General features: G+C 44.1%; 2 protein-coding genes across 2 annotated transcripts; one reads left to right on the forward strand and one right to left on the reverse strand.

Moving 5' to 3' along the window:
• Positions 1-5,141: 5,141 nt before the first annotated feature.
• Positions 5,142-14,006, forward strand: LOC311494299 (solute carrier family 2, facilitated glucose transporter member 4-like; the record flags this gene model as incomplete). The annotated part of the gene is made up of 11 exons (XM_084553280.1): positions 5,142-5,174; positions 7,033-7,128; positions 8,848-9,008; positions 10,427-10,551; positions 10,641-10,756; positions 10,925-11,087; positions 11,605-11,792; positions 11,939-12,043; positions 12,949-13,050; positions 13,147-13,350; positions 13,476-14,006. The coding sequence occupies 11 exons, from the start codon at positions 5,142-5,144 to the stop codon at positions 13,698-13,700; spliced, it is 1,518 nt and encodes a 505-aa protein (XP_084409406.1). The 3' UTR covers positions 13,701-14,006.
• Positions 14,007-15,035: 1,029 nt separating this feature from the next.
• On the reverse strand, positions 15,036-19,285 carry LOC311501478 (Y-box-binding protein 2-A-like). The gene is made up of 10 exons (XM_084563324.1): positions 19,191-19,285; positions 18,258-18,321; positions 18,135-18,168; positions 17,845-17,934; positions 17,494-17,751; positions 17,146-17,234; positions 16,837-17,044; positions 16,185-16,316; positions 16,028-16,101; positions 15,036-15,649 (listed from the first exon to the last, which is right to left on the reverse strand). Exons 1-9 carry the CDS (start codon positions 19,267-19,269, stop codon positions 16,066-16,068), a joined length of 990 nt encoding a protein of 329 aa, XP_084419450.1. The 5' UTR covers positions 19,270-19,285; the 3' UTR covers positions 15,036-15,649; positions 16,028-16,065.

The following is a 19,285-nucleotide window of genomic DNA, read 5'->3' on the forward strand; positions in this document are numbered from 1 at the left end:
CGTCTCAACAAAGCACGCTGCAAACTTCTTCTTCGTCTTTTGTTTTAATGGCGGTTGTCCAACCAGTTTAAAGGTGCACTACCGCCACCAACTGGACTGGAGTGTGAAACATGAGATTAAACCAAACAGAAAAAAATACACTCCTGATCAAAATTTTAAGACCAGTCGAAAAATTGCAAGACATTTTGCACTGTTGGATCTTAAGAAGGTTCAAAGTAGTGCTTCAAAATGCAAAAAGAAGAAATGGGAGTGAGACAAGCAAAAGATTTGAGTAAGCAATTTATTGCAAACAACCATTAAACTGAAATAGGCTGTTCATCAGCTGATCAAAAGTTTAAGACCACAGCCTTTAAAAGCCCGAATCTTCGCAAAAATGTGGATTCAGTGTCATTTTCTGTCAGGTACCCACACTGTCATGACCTCCTGATGGCAAAGGCAAAAAAAGCTTTCTCTCTTTGAACGCGGTCGGATTGTTGAGCTGCATTTGCAGGTTGGACGCAGTAAGACAGTCATTTTAAACTTCTTAAAAGATCCTGAGGGTTATGGGAAAAAAAAGTCAAGTGGTAGACGCAAAAAAATTTCACCGGCCCTGAGCCGGAGGATCCAATTAATTGGCTGTCCGTCAAGACACGGGATGATCCTCGGCCCAAATTAAGCTTGTCACTGGTGCCAACTGCAGTCCCATAACCATTAGACGGCATCTGCAAGAGAAGGGTTTTAAGAACAAAAAACTTCTTCAAAGAAGTTTCTCCTTCAACGGCACAAAATTGCCCGTTTGGAGTTTGCACGAGAGCACCAAACATGGGACATTGAAAGGTGGAAGAAAGTTTTATTTTCTGATGAGAAAAAAATTAACCTTGATGGTCCTGATGGCTTCCAACGTTACTGGCATGACAAGGAGATCCCACCTGAGATGCTTTCTACACGGCACAGTGAAGGGGGCGCCATCATGATCTGGGGTCTTTTTCCTTCAATGGAACGATGGAGCTTCAGGTTGTGCAGAGACGTCAAACGGCAGCTGGCTATGTGGAGATGTTGCAGGGGGCATCCCTCATGACTGAAGGCCATCGTCTGTGTGGTAATGACTGGGTTTTTCAACAGGACAACGATGCAGTTCACAATGCCCGCCTGACAAAGGACTTCTTCCAGAGAAATAACATCACTCTTTTGAACCATCCTGCATGTTCCCCTGATCTAAATCCAATTGAGAACATTTTTGGTTGGATGGCAAGGGAAGTTTACAAAAACAGACACCAGACCCAGACAGTGGATGCCCTCCGTGAAGCCATCTTCACCACTTGGAGCAACATTCCCACTAGCCTCCTGGAAACACTAGCATCAAGCATGCCGAAACTAATTTTTGAGGTGATTAACACGAATGGCGCAGCTACTCATTACTGAGTCCTTTTTTGAAAATTTTATTTCTGTTTTAGGAGGTTTTTTGTTTTTTTTTGAGATGTGGTCTTAAACTTTTGATCAGCTGATGAACAGCCTATTTCAGTTTAATGGTTGTTTGCAATAAATTGCTTACTCAAATTTTCTTCTTGTCACACTCCCATTTCTTCTTTTTGCATTTTGAAGCACTACTTAGAACCTTCTTAAGATCCAACAGTGCAAAATGTAAATTCTTGCAATTTTTCAGCTGGTCTTAAAATTTTGATCAGGAGTGTATAATCTTATATCTAATATTATTCTAAACTTCTCCAGTTTCTCTTACACTATCTAAATATTGCAGGATTATATTAAATGCAGTGAAAATCCAGCACACACTTGGTTTTCTGTAACATACAGCTTGATGCACTAAATAAACCTGTGATTGGCTGTGATTGCATCTGAAGGCAACATAAATGCACCGTGATAAAAATAAACAGTCATAGGGGGAAAAAAATATGATTGATGTTGGTAATGTTTAACACTCACAAACAAAATGAGGGTTTCATCTTTTCTAAATTGCATTGTGGTTATTGTATTTTAAAGCACCTTTATTACCATGCAGCTTTGTTATTGTTTATTGACTGGTCACCACGGGTCATATTCCAAAGAATTATATAATTCTACATTACAGAATGGAAAACACCAGCTTTTGGTTTAGGAAAGCTGTTGGAGTCGTCAGGCTCATCCCTGAAGGGTGAAACCCCACTGCTTTCTCTCTCCAGAGAGGTCAGAGGTCAGAGTCTCACTCTAGGACTGTCAGGGAGGGTTTCCAGGTTTCAAGTCACACTGTTCATAGACTGTGTTTAAAACCAGTGTTTGAGATTACATCAGCTGATTTCAAACATAACTCATAACCTCTTCTAACAGCCTGAACGGTCTCAGCTGTCATCACATTTAAAACGTCTCTTTGCTGATGAGATAAACCTCGGCCTCAGAGGGGCCTGGAGCTGCAAAGAGACACCGTGTCAGTGCTGGTCGTCATGAACAGGAGTCACATCCAAAAAGTCCTCGTCCGTCTCTCATACCAGTTATTGGTGCCACTTGGGGGATAGGTGGCTGGCTGACCTTTGAATGAATGTGCTGATGGGGCCAAAGAGTCCACTCTGAACTTGATCCAGGGTGGCACCACATATAGATACAATAGTGGAACAGAACAGGATGAGGGCAGAGAGTTTGCAGGATTAATTTTATTCTCGTAACGTTGCGGTGCAACTTTGAACTAATCTCATGCTTTGTGTAATTTAATATCTCATAGTGTGCCTGCCATGAGGCGGGATAAGAGGCTGAGTGTTTTGAATTTCTTACAGCGGTTACCATGGCTACATGGACAGAGTCCAGGGTGACTGCGGGAATATTACATATATATAGATAAGATGTGACTTTTGATTTCTCTGGTAGTCGTTCTGTGGGTTTATTGTAATCAAGGGGCCACACTGTGTCTTGTTGTATGGAGGAGGATTTAAACCTCAGTTTCCTAAAGTGCCACAAGAGGGCCAAAATCCAGCTACAGTTTACATACACTTAGGGCGAAGTAATAAAAAAAAATAAAAATAATAATTTTAACCCCTCCACAGATTCCATGGTAACTAGCTATAGTTTTTGCATCTCAGTCGGCGCATCTTGGCAATACATGACACAAGAAATGTTTCCAAATATCATTCACAGGTAGATGTTTTCATTGTAATAACATTACCATAATGGCCATTGTTATGTCTGGAGGAAAAAGAGGAAGGCCAGGATGCCAAACAACAACATCCCAACTGTGAAGCATAGAGGTAGCAGCATCATGTTTTGGGTAAGGACAATTATGTGGTAATACTGAAACAAAATCTTAAGACATCAGCCAGGAAGATAAAGCTTGGTGTCTCTCTGACAGCAAATATTCACTTCAACACCTGCCATCCATCATGAGACTCACACACACACACACATATACAGGTCATGACAAGGAGGAACAGTATTTACACAATCTGGGCTAGTCATGTGACGTCTGCGTCTTTGTGGCGGTGTGACTCTTCTGGTCGGATAACGGTAAAAACAAACACACAACCAGCCACCTCAAGTTTGGGGACAACACAGGTGACATTTCGTGCAGTTTTCTGTTGAAAATATTGACTGTAGGTAGCCAAGTTGTGTATTTATTCTATTTTCTGAGCCTGTAGCTCCATCCGTGTTCTTGTCTCTCTCTCTGTTTGAATTCATGTGATAATATTTCCAAAAAAAGTATCTCGTCCGTCTCCCACTGGTTGCATATATAACTACTTAAACTACGTTGACAGAGGCTCAACACAAATGTTCTGATGGTGTAAAGTTTCTCTGCATTTAGTCAGAGTCACACATGACTGTGCTCGAGGCCCTGGCTTTAGTTGAGTGGTGTCAGGTTCTTCTCTCACCGTTTCTCAATGTGCGTATGAGGACAGCAAAAGGAAAAGGCGACGGCGGCCAGCTCCAAGGAGAGAGTGGCGTGAGGTGGGGGTTGAGTCTGAAAGGGGCGGAGAGGAATCCTTTGATAAAGCCATGTAGTGTGGATATTTTTCCACCGAGCTCTTTGGCAGATCTCGACTCTTCCCACCCATGTAAACCCTCCCACTACACACCCCCCTAATACACCTCCCGTATCCTAACTTCAACCTGACCACACCCACACTGCTTCCACAGGTGGCACGGCCCAAATTTAGCATCCACCTGTTGCCTGCAGGAGGAGGACCGAGCTTTGTTGTGTGCAGGGAGGGTTTGTGGACCAGGGGGGTGGGGTGGGAGTGAGATGTGGAGTGTGACCTCTTTGGCATGTGACCTGAAATAGAAAAGGATTTATGACTGTTCAGAAGAGAGACAATGGCAACTAGGGCAGCAAAGACGAGCCCCTCTTTGCTGCCCATGAGAAACGTTGAGTCACGGCGGTGGACTGTGACTTCCCACACCTGTGCAACCATGTAGCCTCATGTTAACCTTTAAATAGATTCACAGATATAGAGGTCCAGATCAGATTGGCAATGATGCAGCTCAAGAGGAAAAAAAAAAAAAAAAAATGTTCACAACATTAAATCACATCTTACTGCACGAGGTTATTGTTTAAATACTGTTAAAATAACAGTGGACTTATATAACAGAGCTCATACAACCAAAGACTAAATTTGGCTGTCTGCAAACCTCTGGCTCAGAGCTCAGAGATTGATAAATGATTGTTGATTTAAAGAGGAATCTTAAAATGTAATCACATCTCTTGTGAGTCAGTGCTCATGCACTCCACAATAAAAACCAGACACCTCTTCTGTGCCACTCCAGTGTCTTCTTCCTGTACTCTCTCCTCTCAACTCCAGCCAATGACAGTTAAGGTCAGGAGAGCTTCCTGCTTGCGTCTCGACCTCTGTTGCAGGACCTCAAGATCAGCCCACGGGGCCTCTCCGGAGCAGCGGCCGCACCCCCTTCCCCCCCTCTCTCTCCTGTGCATACGAGAGGACGCATGCACGTGGGTGTCACTCTATCCCGGCTGAACGGACAACACAAACTTCAAAGAAAGGAGGACAACCTGCAGGACAGGACAGGACAGGACAGGACGCGCCGGTTCCGTCACTTTGGGGCTTCTCATTTGGATCTAATAAATCTACTTTTGGTGCTAAAGTGCTCTCAAGCAGGGGGTTCGTTTCCATTTGGCACCAGACGCATCTGTCACCAACTGCTACTGGGCGCCTGGAGCTGCCAAAATCATGCCGGCCGGGTTTCAGCAGCTTGGAGGGGAGGTAACTTACTCACAGTTTGTCAATCTATTTGTGCTTTTTTATACCGTCGCAAAAGTGATTTGGACATTTAGGCGCAGCAGTAAGATTTTTATTTAGTTATTTTTAGCTAATTCCGTGCGCATTTCAAAGTTGGGCGCAGACAGATTTTACGCACGGGTTTGTCTCCGTTGTACAAAAAGGCTTTAGACAAATCGAGTGATTTGCTTTGCAGAATCATCTGTCTAATATAATCCAATAAATGAACACAGAGTGGCTCATATTGTGCTTTAATCGGATCACAAAGTAACAAGTGAGGATGTAATAAAATAACAGTCAGTGTTAGTGGGGAAAATCACGATTTAATCCTGCGCTGTGACCTTGACCAGTCATTTTAGTTTACAGGCCAGAGCTCTGAACTGTGAAGGCCTTCTAGCTGAACCGGTTCCTTTTCACCACCCTTATAAACAGTGTCTGTGTTTAAAAAAACAAAACAAACAAACCTCCAGCTGGTTTGCACAGATCATTTCCAAATGCCAGATTATTTTGTCTTACGTCTTTCTGACTGTTAATAATTGAGATCTAGGAGCTAAAAAGAGTCCACAGTGCAGTCTGTGATGCCATCAGGGCAAAAATTCCTGAAGCATCTTCGCTCAATTCACTGGAGACAGACCACGAGGACACTGTCTGTGGTGTGATGTTAGAGGAACGCGAAGATTAGCTCAGATGTTTTAGCTCTATTATTAAATCAACTGCAAAAGAAAGTTAAAGGGAAAACACACAGGAATACATCTGATTATTATTTTTTTGGTTTTGTATTTGGATCAGTTGCCGTTTTATAGGTTCAAAGTTACAAATGAGACAAGTCTCTTTCTTTTTTTTGACACGTCTTAACAGCTGGTGCAGATGAATTCAAGTGAAAAGTGAATCATTTACTGATCGTTCAGCTGAAATCCCACCCCGAAAGCGTATTAAAGCTTTAACGGCCGCTTTACCTTTTCTGCAAGGACGCACTCCCTTTTGTTTTGGGTCATGAATACTAAACAGCGCTTATCTGGAGACTCAACACAGCAAGGTCAGCGTTACAGACCTGCCTGGGGAATTTTCCAAACTGATCTATTGTAAAGAAAAGAATGAGAGGATCAAATGAATCAAGTAAAACTATGGGATAAGGACGACGTATGTGTTTTATCATTAGTTAAACACAATTCAAATAATACAAATCATGCGTTTGCTGTGTTTTCCCCACAATAAAACCTCTCGTCCACACAAATAAAGGTTCACAATAAATAGTCACATGATTAAAGGCCCACATCCCCAAAATGTCAACTTTCCAGGAAGTCTTGTTATCACTCTGTGTTTTTCTGTTTATCCAGAAACCTCTGCTCAAAGCTTGTAGAAAACAAAACCCCACAAAGCATGAAAATTAACATTAAATCACCACAAAACCGTGTCTTTAGACTCCTGACTGGTAACTTAATGTGAGTGGCCGTTATGCAATTGCTCTTTTTCGAAATGCACCTCGCCGGAGAGGGCGACGTCATTTCCCCCAAGGTCAACTTGTCTGTCACCGTGGAGACAGGTGCCCGTGGCCCGATGGGAAACTGGTGGGAAGTTAAAGTTCAGGCGTCAACAGTAAAGTAGCCGGGGAAGTCACGGACGCCGCTCGAGAGATTGTCTCTCATTAGGATCACGGCTAAAAATAGATCATAGTGGTGGGGCGGTGTAATTAAAGCCGGTCCTAATTGTCCATTTAAGCTCTCTTATTATTCGCCATGTGAAAACACTTCTCGGAAATGATTCGCCGCTCTGAAAATAGCGCGCCTTTTTAAATGTTACTCACGCCTCTTTGTGTGTCTTTTGTGCTTGTTTCTGCTCCCAGACAGTGACTGGAACCCTTGCTCTCTCGGTCTTCACTGCTGTCCTGGGATCTCTAGAGTTTGGGTACAACATCGGCGTTATCAATGCACCTCAGAAGGTAAAAAAAACAAGCATCTTAGCAGGAGTTCTGATGATTTGTAATGTCCCAATAACGTGCCGTGGAAGTGGTGGTGTAAGATGCAGGAGGCTAACCAGACGCCAACTGAGCTGTTGCACATAACTTCATCATTTTACAAGGTGTTGGACTCCACAACATCCCGCCATGGCGTCTGATGATGTTTCGAAAATAAACATCAGACAGCATGGCGAGAAAATGTCATGCAGGTGATTCCCTGAAGTCACTAAAAGCAAAAGAGGTGAACACTTTACATTCAAGGGCCTGACCTGGGGCCTGATCCGATCATCAACAGTACCCGTTTAGGTGCATGTTTCCACACCTGTCATTAAAATGTGTCTCGAGATCCGATCACAGTTTGGGGTGCAGCAGAATATTTTAATAGATGCTGCCTCTAAGGGACCTCAAACAACAGACATGGGGACATGATACAAACTTTGGAGCAAGCTGTAGAATCTCACCCACACCCTTTTAGTTATTATTCATTTCCTGTGACATTTATTTCTTTAGAGACTCGACCAAAGCTCAGATTATAACTGTGTTCACACCTGTATTTTAAGATGTTCCACTGCTCGGCTCGGATGTTAGCACCGGGTCCGAGCAGGGCCCGAAAGCAGGATCTGATCTTAGCCGTGTCAACACGGTGACGACGTCCTCGTCACGGGATTCCGTCAATGCCAAAGCACGTCCGCCTCCGGTGTAATGGAAAAAGAGAAGATATTTCTGTTTGCTTTCTGGCGAAGGAGCAGGTATATGGTTACTTTTCTGTCACATCCAAAAGGAAACATGTTGCCGCGGGCGCACGAGGAGGAGCCTTCAAATACAAACACTGTATGTACAGTATGTGTATATATAGACGGCGGCACGTGATTTTTAAAAACCGGCTCTGGTCATAAAATATGCTGCTGCTCATGTTGCAGTCAGGCGTTCCAGCAGCACGCCTGGACACTGAATGGAAAAAATGCATCCAGAAGGATTTATGAGTTGGTTTCACATGCAGCACGCTCTTACAAGGACTGAAAATGCCTCTGTTGCACATATCAATATATATATCAGTAGCGATCCTCCTTTACCCCAGGCAAACACACTAGTCCAAATCAGCGGGGGGCTCTGGTGTATTATAGATACAACTTTTAGAGCCGCCATAGGCTCAAGGAAGCTTGTGGTTGCCATTGCAAAATTTGCCAAAAGGTAGCCGCCTGGGGTCCCCCAAACAGTTCCTGGGTTTTGCCTGTCCCGACGGTGAGCCCCGCCAGTACTGGTTATGCATTTGTGGTCACCGTCCAGTCAGTCGAGGAGATGAATGGACGCGAGGGAAGTAAGCCAAGCCAGGTTCTGGCTGGGCAGTGAGCCAAGTTCATCGGGGGATCTTCTGATGAACCTGGCTCACTGCTAACAGGGCAGAGATGCTAAAACCGAAATAGAAGCTGAGCCGCTGTGTCTTTACGTGTGTGGTATTCTCAGCTCGTTTGATACGACAGAGTTGTTGTAGTGAGCTGCTGGCTCTGGATTTTGCGTATTGAACATATGGACTGATAGCTCTTATAACTCCTACTGACGGATCATACTTGGTGGATTTTAAAACCTTAATACAAGCTTGAAGAACCACAAGCTTCGAACTTGCCTTGTTCTTCATGTTGCTTCAATCCTAGAACGTTCTTAGAGACTTACTACTGTTTATCTTTGTCCCCCCCCCCGCAGATCATTGAGGAGGACTACAATGCGACATGGGTGTACCGGTACGGAGAGCCCATCCCCTCAGGGACCCTCACCTCCCTGTGGTCGCTGTCCGTGGCCATCTTCTCCATCGGGGGCATGCTGTCCTCCTTCTGCGTGGGTTTTGTCTCCGAGTGGCTGGGAAGGTAGGAGGACTCAAACTGAGTTACTTCTAGTGGTTGGAACGGTGTATGTTGCCTAAGCGACACAAGCTTCAGGGACACACCAGGCCTCAGCTGAATTATCAGAGGTTCAGGTGCTAGTTCGTAGTTTTGTCGGCTTTTCGAGCTGCCAGAGACAAAAAAAAAACATACAGTACGTCCTGTAAGGCTTTCCAGATGGACATGAAGTAGGCGTGAGGTGTCAGTTGCCCCGACAGCTCACATGGTACAGGGGGCAGCCCATAATCTAAGCCTATAGTTGTCACTGCAGTGGCCCAGGTTTGATTTCAGCCTGCACCCTTTCCCCGTGCATCATCCACTCTCCCTCACCCCATCACTTCCTGTCTATCAATACTACTACCTATACAATTAAGGCTTGAAGGTCCTGGTTCCTTTATGCTCCTTTAGACCATTTTTTAAGGATCAGTACAGTTGTTACAACACGAAAGACGATGAGGCCAGAAAGGTTCATGCACTCAATCTTGCAAAATTATAGTATTACTTCCCAGGCTTTGCCGTCCCACGAACACAAAGTACTTTTATGATACATCAACGTCTCTTTCCCACCTCCGCGCAAATCCAAAATGGATCCTGACCTCCCAGCTCTGCCCAGGATGTAGCGCGTCAGCCCAGTTTCCGCTGCAACCCGAGGCCGGGATGCAAACTGGACTGCAGCCCGCAGCTTCCACTGGCTGAAAGGGGATCTTCACAGAGCAGGCGGCGATGGGTCAGAAGCGGGGGTGGAAGAGTGTGTGGGGGGGGGGGGGGGGGGCGGCGGTAGCGTTCGGCGTGGGTGCACTCAGGACAAGGTCTTCCTAAAAAAAGCCGCTGTCACCGGCGCGGCTGGCAAAGACTGTACGACATGCAGTGACCTGTGAGGTCAGAGGGATTTAGATGCAGCTCAAGTCTCATGTGAAGGTCTTATTGTTTGGAGAAGGGAAATGAAACATGCGAGGAGTCTGCAAATTAACAGATATAAAAACCCAAGCTATTATATTATAATAAGATCACATTTTATATGTTTTAAAACTGAATAGCTGCTGCTGTTATCTATTCTGTCGGGCCTGTGCTGGATGCTGCGTCAAAATTATGTGGGAAGCAGAAACTCTTACAGTACGTGAATGTATTATATATTCTGGTTTCCCTGGAGGATTGAGTCTTATCCGTGCCTTGCGCAACATTTTTCAGTTTAAATACAACATCTAGTTGCAGCCGTAGTCGAGGGTTTTTGTGTAACACTGCCATCTGGAGGACAAAATATATAAAGACAGTTTTCCACACGTCTAAACAGAGCTAGAAAGCCCATGTGTAATGTCTTTTATTCTCTTATACTCTTTAATAATTTAGCTCATGCTGCAATGGGATTCATATTTACCACGTGAGTGTGTCTGTGTTTCTTCCAGGAGGAAAGCCATGCTCATAAACAACCTGTTTGCCTTCATTGGTGGAAGTCTGATGGGGTTGGCCAAGCTCTGTCGCTCCTTTGAGATGATGATCCTCGGACGCTTTGTCATCGGCGCCTTCTGCGGTGAGCCGGCCTTTGTTCCCCCCTTTTCCTCTCTACGCGATCGGGACGTGTTTTCTGACTTTCACCTGTCCTCTCTGTCCTCCGTGCAGGGTTGGCGGCCAGCTTGACGCCGATGTACGTGGGGGAGATCGCACCGACGAGTCTCCGAGGGGCACTGGGCACGCTGCACCAACTGGCTATAGTCACTGGGATTCTCATAGCTCAGGTAGGGCAGCCAACGAAAGAATACACGACTCCCTGCTGCCTCTCTCCCTGTCACGACGCTCATTTTCCCTCATTGCGTTGTATCGAAAAGTTTTCTCTTAAGTCCCATCTTTTAAAGGACTCATTATTATCTTTAATAAAGTTGAACTTGGTTCCTCTCCCCGCGCAGATCCTCGGCTTAGAGTCTTTACTCGGCAGCGAACACTTGTGGCCTGTCCTGATGGGTCTAACCGTCGTGCCGACTGTTCTTCAGATGGCTCTGCTGCCCTTCTGCCCTGAGAGCCCCCGATTCCTCTACATCGTCCGGTGTCAGGAGCACCACGCCAAGAGTGGTGAGTTCAGACTGCTCTGTTTGCTATTATCATGTAGCAGATTTACACTGGCATTTGAAAGAAGAAGGTAAATTGGAGGCTGGGAAGGCCAGCTGAGAAATTCTGTTCAGTTGAATTATGGGAAGCGTAGGCTCCAGTGTTTTTGGAGCTTAATCAATGCAACTGGATATCTGCCTCTTCATTATTAACTAGTCTTTTTAGAATGTCTTCCAATTTTGGGGGGAAGAGAAACACAAGATATCCAGAAAATGTCACGATGAAACTCCAGCGTTGCGAGCCCAACATTTGTCATCATATGCTATTGTTTCCTCAGTAACTTTACTTGTTGCTGTAATTTTGGTTCGATCAGGCATTTAAATCACCCCGTGGCTTTACAGTATAATACATGTTAGATCTTATATACGTGCCTTACAGCATGATTACTCCTTCAAAGCAGCCAAAACCCGAACCTCAAACGATTTCTTGTAAGAGCGTGGTAAAAAATAACCCATTTCATGGATGTTTCTTGTCCGTGCAGGCCTGAGGAGGTTAACGGGCAGGCAGGAGGTGGGCGACATGCTGGCCGAGATGAAGGAGGAGAAGAGGAGGATGGACATGGAGAGGAAGGTGTCCATCCCAGAGCTCTTCCGCTCCTCGCTTTACCGCCAGCCCATCATCATCTCCATCCTGCTGCAGCTCTCCCAGCAGCTGTCTGGGGTCAACGCAGTGAGTCAGCTTCATTCAGGGCAACTAGAGTATCACATTGTTTATTGCATTTTGCATCACAGTGACATCAACAGCATCATAAAAAAAAAACACATCTCTAAACTGTTTAATCAGACCTGACCTAAGTCTGTTTACCCCTCTGGCAGATATTCTACTACTCCACCAGTATCTTCATGAAGGCAGGGGTCCAGAGTCCAGTGTATGCCACCATAGGAGCGGGAGTAGTGAACTGTGCCTTCACTGTGGTGTCGGTGAGAAATCACACCAACGTTTATCTGGACTCTTTCATACATTCCTTTTTTCCATCGAGACATTTTAGTTCTACGCGTTAATCTCTTTTTAAACATAGTGCGATAAAGACTACAGTCCAGCGTGTCTCTATTACTGTTTAACACTGTTATCAATGAGTAAATAAGATAAGAGTTGGCCGATCTCCTCCTTTTTTTCTGGTGCGTGCCTATCAAATACTTCTGCATCCAAATAGGCCAAGATTAGTTTGGGAAGTCAAGTTGTTTCAATGTCATTGAATGGGTCAAGAAGCATGACTTAGGCTAAGCTAGCGGTACTGCTCCAGGGACGGCAATGCTGCTCTGTTTACTTGTCCACCACTTTGGTCCAGACTGAAGTATCTCACTGGATACATTGCTATTTCTGTTGGATTACTCCATTCCCACAGGATGTATCCTCATGAGTTTGGTGATCCCAAGGTTTCCGCTAGTTCCTCAATCAGGGTGACTTATAGGATTTTAAGTGAAAAACTGAAAGACCAGCGTAGCTTCTTACATATAGGAAACATTAGAAGCAACGGCTGGGACTGATCGGTCTGAAGTGCACACCAATGTCTTTGCCATGGTTTTTGATTCTTTCTGGGAAACCTTTGTTACATTTCACCTCTCTGCTCTGTCCCAGTTTCTATATGTGGTGCTAATTAGAAAATGCTAACAAGCTAAACTAAGATTGTGACTGTTGTAAGCCTGTTTGTAGCATGCTAGCACCACTATATTCACCTCACGGAGCTGCTAGCAAAGCCGCGCAAGGCCAATATGAATCCGATTTTACCATAAACTCATGGACCCACTCACTTATCATGTATGTTTTAACAACCTTTACTGTGGATATCAGCCTCTCTGCTAACAGTTTTTCTTCACATTTGCAGCTCTTCTTAGTGGAGAGGATGGGTCGACGGACGCTCCACATGTTAGGACTGGGAGGAATGTGCATCTGTGCCATCGTCATGACCATGGCTCTCGCGTTACTGGTGAGTCACCCAAAGCAAAACTAATAATAAGCCTAGGAGGTCCTGTTACGTTGTTGATTTGGGAGATTCTGACTCCTCTTTTCTTTCACTTGACAGGAGAGTGTTCCTTGGATGAGCTACATCAGCATGCTAGCCATCTTTGGATTTGTGGCCTTCTTCGAGATCGGCCCAGGTCCCATCCCCTGGTTCTTCGTGGCCGAGCTGTTCTCTCAGGGTCCAAGGCCAGCTGCCATGGCTGTGGCAGGCTGTTCTAACTGGACTGCCAACTTCATCATTGGCATGGGCTTCCAATATGTTGCTGTGAGTACCTTCGGTGGATACTGTAGATGTCCGAAACAGTGATGAGAATCTATCTCTAGCAATTTGTTTTGGAAACATCCAAAGTCTACTTCTCATAAGCTGACTTTCCTCCCATCCTTCCCTAGGACCTATGTGGCCCATACGTCTTCCTGATCTTTGCGGTGCTCCTCCTCTTCTTCCTCATCTTCACATTCTTCCGGGTGCCAGAGACGCGGGGCAAGACCTTCGACCAGATTTCAGCCAACTTCCACCAACACTCGGTGGCAGGGATGATGGACATGGACATGGACATGGACATGGACAAGCCCAGCACAGAGTTGGATTACTTGGGGGAGGAAAGCATTAACTGAGGAGTCCCTGTTGAAGGCGAAATGGAGTACAACTTGAGATTAACTGTTCACACAGAACTGAATCCAAACTTTTATTTTATGACGTGAATATTGGGGCCTAATGTTGTATTTATATAGATTGTGGCGCCAAAGCAGTGTTAAAATTGTGTGACAATATGGGTGTTTTTTGGAATTGTCCTTTGCTGGTACCACACCAATACAATGTTAATGGTTGTGAATCCAGCCTTGACTTGAAAGCCTACAAACCTATGGATTAAGGGTTGACCGCTGTAGTTTCAAGGAATACGATGCACATAATAATGTGTCTGGACTGTTGAGGCATTAACATTACCAATATGGTAGGATTTTATTCCAAGGTGATGCACTCAGTGACGATATTGACAGACGATGGTGGAGAGACTTTAGAATTCCTGCACTTTATGAACAAAGACATCCAAAGCTTTCAAGGTTTGGAGGTACAGAAACAGTAGGATGAACAGCTGATGGAGCTTGGCTTTTTTGTGTTTTTAACTGTTTTAACTGAAGATGGGAAGACAGATTTAAGAGGCTATAGATATGGCATTTCTATTTTTCTAACTACAGGATTTGGGTTTAAATACATTTTTTTCACCTACCTAATTATTCAACTGTTAAAAATCATCAAACACTTGTTCTTTAATGAGGTTGAAATCAATTTTAAAATGTTTATCCAGATCTCTTGGGGTTCTATACTAAGATTTTAGACTTCTATTTTGCAGTTTAAGTACCAAAAAGCAGGTATTGGATCAGTGTAGATAGATGCCAGCCATTGAGTCCCAGCTACTGTAATGTGTCAAACTACTCTCTGCACAAATGCTTTTAAAGATAAAACTATTTTGGTACTTCATATGTACATATAGTGTGTCTGTTTATATTAAAAAGGTATGAGGGTCTAAAAGTTTTAATTCTTTATGCAGTCCAGCTTGGTTTTGTAAACAAAAGCCTGACATACTCGAGTTAAATGTGCAATCACAAGGGCTGACTGTAAAGTGGAGCTTTTTTTTTTTTTTTTTTAATTTTATTTCAATTCAAGCTTCAAGTTTGTTTCATGTGTGCCGTTATAACGTACATTATTTTAAAGGTGTGTATTGTCCACTGCCTTCCGGAGAATATTTGTATGAGAGTGTTTAGAGAGGACCTTTTATTTGTACAGAGTGAATACTGATGCTGTGGTCCGTGTGGAGAACTGTAAATAATAATATTACTGAAAACACCAGAGGGCTTCCATTAATTTCTAACCATGTCTGGAAATGGTCTTCTAATCAGGATCCAAGTCACTGTGAGAACTTGAAGAAATAAGAACCGAGTCCTGAGATTTGCAAACATGATTTATTAATTAGCATTTTAAGTATTAACATTGCACATGACCGCCTCCAAAGAAAAGCACACACAGATAAGTAAAACAAAAGGAAATAAAGTTTCTTTTCATCAATCCATCCTCCTCGGAGATGAAGGGAGTAGTATGTTAGAACAACTGAGGTGGTAGCAGAACTAAACTAACTCCCATAATGCACCACCAACTACACACCTGCTTGGGTTTCCCCTCTTCAACCAAATTAAAAAGTTAAATAAAAAACAAGGCTGGTTCGTCTATAAACTACTTAATCTGCCCCATCAATTAAAGAAAATTGTTCTAAGGGGGGTTGGAATAACTGGGCTACCAAGCAGATTGTCCATTCTTTCCCATTTTTCTTTTTAAAGATGTACTTTTAATTTCTAAATATGCACCCACCAACCACCTGTATCCCCTTTCTTCCCCACCCCGCCCCTCCCCTCTCCAAAGGCCAGTGTCTACACAGACAAAACAAGATGAGGGGAGAAGGGGCCTGAGGGATGACAGCGGGACGAGGTGAGTTGGAGGATGGGGAAGTGCAGTGAGGGGAGAGCAGTGCATGTGTTCTGAAATTAGTCCAGTCCTCCAACCCTAGGACCTATGAGAAACAAAAATGCAAATAAAAACGCAATGGAGACGCAGGGATTGAAAGAAAGACGGTGAGAAACAAAAACATTTACCACAAGACAAATCTTGAAACAAGGATTATATAAGTGTGAAATCCTGGTTTCCAGAGCCAAAAACATTCCCTGTAATAAACAAAAGACTTAGTCCAAACATTAGAGCCCTTAAAGACTCCTTTCAAAGACTCATCATTCCACCTTAAATCCATTCACTTGGCTTAACAGCCCGCTAATGTCCGTCATCTGGCCCTCTGTAGAAGATAGGCAACGTGGCACAAGAAGTGCAACCCTACGCTCTAATGCCTCCCACTCTGCATAACCCAGGGTTGCACCACTCTAGCATGGGGTCCCACCTCTTGCCAAGGGTCACATGGCTGTCCTCTCTCAGACGTCACTCTGTTGGTGCTGGGATTGTTGGGGCAGCTGCCTGCGGAGGAGAAGGAAACTATAACCACCAGTAAAAGTAAAAAGATGCAAGGAAAACAAAAAGTGTCCGTTTTAACGCCTTACCTCGGCTGATTTGGGTACTTTAGGAGATGTTTTGGGGGAAGCCTTTGGTGATTTTGATGCGGGTTTCACGTCAGCTGATTTTGAGGTCTGAGGTGGGGTACCAGGCTCTGATGCAGACTTCTCTGTATCATTCTTCAGTATGTGCAAGCAGAAAAACGTGTTAAGGACCCAACAGTAAGCCACTGCAGTAAGGAGTATTTGAATGTTTAGGGTCAAGGGTTGAGATCACTTATGAGAACTGCTACTCTATAAAAGATCAACTGATGCCCTACGTTGAAAGAACTGATCAACTATGGCATGTTCACAAGACATGGTTTTTACTTTTGAGCTCATAGTATTAAGACATAAACGACACAGGGAGAGAGCAAAAGGAAACCGTGCAACAAAAGTTCCACACCAGGAATTAATACTGATGCAAAGCATCATATGCTCATCACACCACTCAACCCAACTAATTCTACTTATACAGAAGCAGCTCTGCAGCTTTCAGAGACCATTTTTATTCATTAACATCTTTCTTTCTTTCTTGACCTACATTAGATCTTTAATATTGTATCCTGAGCTTTGTTTCATTTTCATGTTTTGCACTTATGTTAGTTTTGTTTGGAAGATTAGTTAACGGTGTATTATACATAAATATTTAATCACTTACTTTTGAGGCTGAGGACTCCGAGTTTCTTAGCCTGCGTCGTCTAGGCTGGCGTCGTTTCTGGCCTTGGCCGTCAGCTGCTTCTCCATTGGTCTGGGGGCCTTGAGAGCCCTCTATCTGCTTCATATCTTCCTGCTCCTGGCTCTCCTCTGGAGCCGCTGCCTGCTGCCCATCTTCAGACTGATCAGTAGCTGGACGAGGGCGGAACGGTCTGATTTGAAAGGAAAGGCATATCATACATTCAATCACCTCCAAGTTTCTAAGAATACTTCACCAAAAGGTAGTAATTTCTAAGCAGCAACTTCAAGGTACCTGCGGTATGGGCGGAAGAATCTGCGCCGTGGCGGCCGTTGTGATTGGTCACCCTCTGCAGCTCCCTCTCTCTGCTCTCCAACTTCACCCTGTGAACAGAGGAGAACAGATATCAAACAAGAAAAGACTAGTACTACAAGACTGGTAGTTAACAGAAGAGCTTCTTACACAATTTTAAGTACTTACTAATAAATCACAACAACCTTGTCCTGCTACACCTCTCCTCATTGCTAAATCCTTAATCTCTCATCACTCTGTCTCAGTTTAATAAAATGAAACAGAAAACTGAAGGATGCTGCTGATTATTTCTACAGGTTCCTTTCTAATCATCCTTTTGCTCCAGCTTACATCTTGTCCCTCCTGCCGTGGTCTGCGCGGCCTACGCCGGCGCTGCTGCTGCTGCTGCTGCTGGGTCCTCGCTCCATCATTCTCCTCTGATCCGTCGGCCTCAGGAGCAGGGGCTTCTCCATCAACTGGCTTGCTCTGGTCATCGGGCCGAGGGCTGCGGGGGAAGAACCGCCGGCGGAAACGGCGTTTGTTGGGTGCGTAGCGGCTGCCTTTCACTGGAACGCCGCCTGGGCCGGTGACGTTGGCTGCTTCGGAGCCCTAAGAGACACCACACACAAACCTGAAAATACCATTTTTTTTCTTCTTAACAGCAGGGTTTATTATTTACCAAAACATTCACCTGATTCTTACCTTGGCCGCTTCAATCACGTCAAACTCTACAACCTCTCCGTCTCCTACACTGCGTAGAAATTTCCTAGGATTGTTCTTCTTGATAGCAGTCTGAGGAGACACATCACACATCAAGCTACATTCACTTGCAAGTTCATTAGGTACACTGATAAAACTAATGGACTTATTATAATGGTCATGAAGGGGGATTTAGGGCAGGAGTGTGATCTCAGAAAACATTTACTTCCATTAGTGCACCTATTTTGTTGGCAAGTGGGGTACAGTCACCTCTGAAAGATTCATCATCTTACCTGATGAACAAATACATCTTCTTTGGTGTCATTCCTAGAAGAAATAAAACCCAATTATAACAGCCTGTGTGAATTCAAGTTGGACACCTTCAAAGAAAATGTATCAACGCAACAAAACATTACCTATTTATGAAGCCATATCCATTGCGCACGTTAAACCATTTCACCGTGCCTTGGACCGAGGTGGCTGCAGGAGGAACACATGATATTTCAGATTTCACACAAGACTCGAGGTTTCAAAGCGACTCACAGAACTTATCAATGGCAACCTCGCTAACAACAGGAAAAGGGAGTTCTGCGTTATCAATCATTAACGGCAAGACTTTGAAACCAGGCCTGCACGAGGTCATGAGGGAAAGCCGCTTCAGAAACAAGGCTTTACATTTCACAGCAGTGATATAAACATATATATTAAAGATTTTTGGTTTTTTTCAATCGAAATATACTTGTCAAGCTAGGGGCGGCTTCCTTCGAAAACCACCTAGACGCATTTAATTGGTTAGTTTGCTTCTCAGTAAAAATGATTTGCACCTGCGAAAGCGCGAGCGCCTCGTTCCGCTCGCTGGGCGCGCGCGACAGCTGATAGAAAGAAAATGTAGGTCATGAGTTCACTTTAGATTAACACAAAAAAAATAAATAAAATTAAAAAAACTATTTGTGCGCAAAAAATATATATAATATGAAAGAAACCACTGAACTTTAATTTAAGGAAAAGAAACAAACATAAAAAAAAGCAGTCCTGTCATGGAGTCATCTTTACTATTACTCAACAGTTTTCGGGCAGCCAAACAAATAGTTCCCACGCTGCCGTCCACTGTAGTTTTCACTCTCCTGGTATAAATAGTTACTTAGAAAACCATGCGTAAAACACGTGTTGCTCTCAAGTGAGAAAAAAAGTGATTTGTCGAAGTTCCAGTGATGGATAGTAGTGAGACAGGTGAATCAAAAGCTTTTTTTTTTTTTTTATGTAGCAAACAAAACAGTTTAACCCACTCACATATCTAAAAGGTACGTGAATTCAGAGACTCTCTGATCGTGATCACTTTCTATACCCACCTATGACTTTCCTCTCCGGCTGTGGTTTCTCTTCCACCTGTGCCGACGGTGGAGCGCTCGGCGCCTCGGCGTCTGTCATGCTCGCTGTCGGATCA

This window comes from Chelon labrosus, assembly GCF_963514085.1.
Source record: "Chelon labrosus genome assembly, chromosome: 1".
Classification (NCBI taxonomy): Eukaryota; Metazoa; Chordata; class Actinopteri; order Mugiliformes; family Mugilidae; genus Chelon; species Chelon labrosus.